This window comes from Otolemur garnettii, unplaced genomic scaffold (assembly GCF_000181295.1).
Source record: "Otolemur garnettii isolate 467f Iridium unplaced genomic scaffold, OtoGar3 scaffold00116, whole genome shotgun sequence".
Taxonomy (NCBI): Eukaryota; Metazoa; Chordata; class Mammalia; order Primates; family Galagidae; genus Otolemur; species Otolemur garnettii.
The window spans coordinates 5,477,226-5,482,027 of record NW_003852511.1 but is presented as its reverse complement, the minus strand read 5'-3'; the positions used below and the strand labels follow the sequence as shown (position 1 = coordinate 5,482,027).

At 51.4% G+C, this 4,802-nt stretch overlaps 1 protein-coding gene across 1 annotated transcript in view; it reads right to left on the bottom strand.

Moving 5' to 3' along the window:
• The window catches only part of SFI1 (SFI1 centrin binding protein), a 122,985-nt gene that overhangs the window by 5,513 nt on the left and 112,670 nt on the right, over positions 1–4,802 (bottom strand). The window contains exons 19-21 of the mRNA XM_023517675.1: positions 4,341–4,437; positions 1,099–1,259; positions 572–646 (exon numbers count right to left, since the gene is read on the bottom strand). Coding sequence (XP_023373443.1) covers positions 572–646; positions 1,099–1,259; positions 4,341–4,437 — 333 coding nt within the window. The remainder of the gene's footprint in view (positions 1–571; positions 647–1,098; positions 1,260–4,340; positions 4,438–4,802) is intronic.

Below are 4,802 nucleotides of genomic sequence, written 5' to 3'. Positions count from 1 at the left end.
GACAGAGTCTCAAGCTGTCACCCTAGGTAGAGTGCTGTGGCGTCACAGCTCACAACAACCTCCAACTCTTAGGCTCAAGCAATCCTCTTGCCACAGTTTTTCTATTTTTCTGCTAGTCTGTTTGCTCAGGCTGGTGTCAAACTCATGAGCTCGAGCAAACCTGCCTTAGCCTCCCAGAGTGCTAAGATTATAGGCGTGAGCCACTGTACCCGTCCTAGTTTTTCTATTTTTAGTAGAGAGAGGGTCTCACTCTTGCTCAGACTGGTCTTGAACTCCTGAGCTTAGGTAATCCACCCTCCATGGCCTCCCAGAGTGCTAGGATTACAGTCACTCACTGCACCAAAGTATTTTTTAACATGATAGCACAGAAAGAAACCAGGCATGGAAGGGACCAGCCTCATACAGGTCACAGGTGTAAGGAAGTTGGTGCTGAGAAATGCCTAGAGCGGGTAGAGGGAGGTTCCCCAGGATAGGGAGGTATGAAAAATATTGAACTAGAGGTGTGGGCTGAAGGTCATTCACAGCCCAGGCCTCATAAACCAGTGAGAAGGAACATCTCATGGATTCCCACCTGCTGTGTCCACTGGTAGAAGCAGGCCCGGAAGAGTCTGTGTGCCAAGAAGTGAGTGCCCTGCTGCTGCAGGAGCTGGAGAGAGAGCATGGGGAGCTGAGTTCTGACTGCTGTCGATGACCCATCCCTGAAACCAGGGTGAGTGAGTGTCTAGCTGAGGCTGCTGAGGACAGCTACAAGGCAGGGCTCCGGCCTAAGTGGACGGTCCTCCCAATGCCAGGAAAAATCCTGGGTGATGCCCAGGGCCTCCTGCACAGGCAGGGGGTGTTGAAGTGACTGCAAAGGTCTCCTAGCTCTGACAAGCCATGGGTTAACAGGAACTCAATTTCTCTGCTAAGCTGTCTCCCCACTGGGCTGGCTGCCCCTGTCTCCATTGAAGACCCAGAAAGGCACCTGCTGCCTTGTTCTTAGAGCCTCCCCAAACCACTCCCCTAGCAGATGCCTTGAGTTCTGTCAGGAGAGACCCCTTCCTAAGACCCCCACTTGCCATACGGGGGAACTTGGTAAGTTGCCACCACCTGCCTCACCTTTTTCCTGACACACCCAAGATGGTGCGTCTTCCACTGGGCCATGCACTTCAGCAGTAGCCACTGCTGGTGATACTGGGCCACCCTCTCCAGCTGGACTCTCTGCTGGGCTGTCCTCTGGCTGCGGTCCCACCAGCAATGAAACCAGGTCCGGAGACAGCCTGTAGCAGATACAAGCCAGAGTCCTCTCTTTTATAGGTTATGTGAGGATAGAGTTAGGGTATCCAGCCTATACTCGGTAGCCATTCTCTTTCTCTCTCTCTCTCTCTCTTTTTTTTTTTTTTTGAAACAGAGTTTTATTATGTCACCCTCAGTAGAGTACTACGGCATCACAGCTCACAGCAACCTCAAACTCTTGGGCTTAAACAATTCTCTTGCTTTAGCCTCCCAAGTAGCTGGGACTACAGGTGCCCTCCACAAGGCCTGGCTATTTTTGTTGTTGTTGTTGCAGTTATCATTGTTATTTTACCTGGCCCGGGCTGGGTTTGAACCTGCCAGCCTCTGTGTATGTGGCTGGCACCCTACCTACTGAGCTATGGGTGCTGCTTTGGTGGCCATTCTCTAAGGACAGTTCTGTCCCTGCTGCCAGGAACCAGATCTGCTGTTTACTGTTATGGTGCTCCCCAAGGGCCCTCCCAAAGCCGCAAGCCCATCCACAGCCACCACAGGTGTGCTGCGGGACCCTGCAGAACCACATGCAAGATGATGCTGGGCACACGTAAAAAGACCCTTCTTTGAGGGAGAAAGGGGCCTCTCACTTGAGCAGAAGCTTGAAAGAGGAACAGGAGGGAGGAAGAAGTGGCGATGGCAGGTCTCTTTTACCAGGGCAGAAACCGAGGTTCCATTAGAGAAGTCAGACCAGCCTAAGCCTTGACTAGGGAGGTGCATGGTCTGCAGGGCCGCTCCGCCTGACTCCTGGGATATACCTGACTCCCAGGCTCCGCAGACAGGAGCTACATCCTGATTTTGCTTCTGTGTCCTCAGATTCTCCCTTTTGTGATTTTTCTTCCTTGGGCCTTGAGAAAAGTTTCTTTTTGAGATGACAAAAGAGGGTTGATACTGATGCCAAGATGGGGAGCCCTCCATGACCTGCCACAGCAGGCAGGGGAAGAGGCAGCAAGCACAAGCTGGAGGTCAACTGTGTCAGCACCATCTGTGGTATGTGGATGCTGCTTTCAGTGTGTGTATGTCTAGATGCACATCGCCTCAATGGATCCCCATGACCACCCCTATCATTACCCCATTTCAGAGATGAAGAAACAGATTCAGGGCCTTGCCTGATGTCCCCTGGCCGGATTATGGCCCCAGTTCGCACCTGTAAGCCCTTTCTCTTTCTTTTTTTTTTTTTTTTTTTGAGACAGAGTCTCACTATGTTACCCTTGGTAGAGTGCCGTGGCGTCATAGCTCATAGCAACCTTAGACTCTTGGGCTTAAATGATTCTTTTGCCTTAGTTTCCCAAGTAGCTGGGACTACAGGTGCCTACCACAACACCCAGCTATTTTTTGGTTGTAGTTGTCATTGTTGTTTGGCAGGCCCAGGCTGGATTCGAATCCACCAGCTCCAGTGTATGTGGCTGACACCTTAGCCACTGAGCTACAGGTGCTGAACCGAGTAAGCCCTTTCTTAACATGCATATGGCACCCTTCTGTGCCCTTTCCTTTCCTAGCACCCAGCTCCACCAAGACTCTGAGGCCTTAAGATAAGCCAAAAAATGATACCTGCTATGAGCACAGGGTCTTGCCACTCAGTTTCCCAAGTCCTTTGTACCAGCTATAATGGATGTGGCAATGCCAGAGCCTGCTACATGCTACCACCCCCTTGTAAGGAAAAGTCCTCTGCAGAGAAGCCATTTTAGGCTGCACCTTGAATTTGTCACCTCTAAGTTACACCCATGGCCAGGAGTGGGTACTTGAACTTTACAGTAGCTGCCTCCTAACTGGCCAGAAGCTTTTGCAGTGCCAGGTGCAGCAGCTCTGCCTACAGAGGCCATGAATGGGCTAAAGCCCTCAGCTTCTTTCTCCCAGGGATGAACTATAACCATGGAGCTGGTTTCTAAGCTGAGGGGCAGTTGAGGACCCAGCTGCCTGTGGTGGAGCAGCCAGGATGTCTGACCCCTGAGTGTTGTCCAGAGGATATCCTGATGATGTGTATTCATCAACACACATGCTAGATTCAGAAGTGAACCAAAGTTGACTGAACTTCATCCCAGAACAAACTATTATGCCACTTAACAAATGGATTTTCTCTGTAGTCTAACTGAAGCCTTTCTTAATCCACTGGTTTTTACTTTCATTGTATTTTCATTTATTCTAACTATGAGCAGTTCCCTGCATAGTGTCCGATTCCCGCCATGGGTCCCCAGCTGGGTTAGGAGCCCCCCGACCCCTGTGGGCCTCTCTGGTGTTTGCAGCTCAGGGTGTGGCTCTGGACTTCTGCTCTGGACTATCTTCCCAAGAATGTTTTATGCAGCAGGTGTGGGACTTCCTGAGGCTGACTGAGCAAGTGTCTACTCTCTGAGTATGCAGGACCCTGACCTGACAGGGGCTGGCCTGACAAGAAGCAAGGGTCTTCCCATCAAAAGCACCTCCTCCTCAATCACCCAGGTTCATTCCTTTCTCTACAGGCCTCCTCTACTCCAGGTTCATTCCTTTCTTTCTCCATAGATCTCAACCTTTGTCCTTTCATTTTAATATAAAGTGGTTGGCACTCAGTTGGAAACAAGCTTCTGCAATGCACTGGACTGAGTGGTGCCCTTCCCCCACCTCATTCATGTTCTTCCTGGAACCACAGAATGTGAACCTCACTTGGAAATAGGCTCAGTGTGGATGTAGCTAGTTAGGATGCTGCCATACCAGAGCAGGGTGCACCTTGATAAGAAGAGACCCAAGGACATACGCAGAGAATGCCATGCAAATATGGGAGCAGAGACTAGAGTGATGTGTCTATAATTCCAGGAAACCAACAAACACTCTGGACAGGCAAGGAAGGATCCTCCCCTAGAGACCCTGGCGGGAGCATAGCCTGGCCCACACCTCAGTTGTGTACTTCTGGCCTCCAGAACTGAGAGAGGATAGTTTTCTGTTTTTGAAGCCTCCCCCTCTCTGGTACTTTGTCATGGCAGCCCTGGGATCTGGCCCACATGAGAGAAGACAGAGACCACAGGGTAGAACAGGGATATTCAAGACAGCTGTGTCTTCACATAACCCTCCCTCAATCACTTCCTTCCGGGAGCTTTGCTTACCCCTGTCCAGGATCTTCCGGGCCTCCCTGACGGCACAGTCCTCCTGCTGTTGGTAATAAATCTGCACTGATGCATTCTCCTGCCACTGGACCAGGACCTACAGGCAGGCGGGAGCAGAGCAGGCGTTGGTCACTAAACCTCCTGATTTCTGGGACACCCCAGGCTTATGATGGCAGCTTCTTGTGAGGTAAGACTAACAGGTTGATTTTGGCTCTTGCACATTCTGACACCCATGCAGACCAAGGGGCAGTGGGGAACGTCCCCTTCCCCTCAAGAAGCCCAGTATCTCGACTCAGCACCTGTGGCTCAAGCGGCTAAGGCGCCAGCCACATATACCTAAGGTGGCGGGTTCGAATCCAGCCCAGGCCCGCCAAACAACAATAATGGCTGCAACCAAAAATAGCTGGGTGTTGTGGTGGGCGCCTGTGGTCCCAGCTACTTGGGAGGCTGAGGCAGGAGACT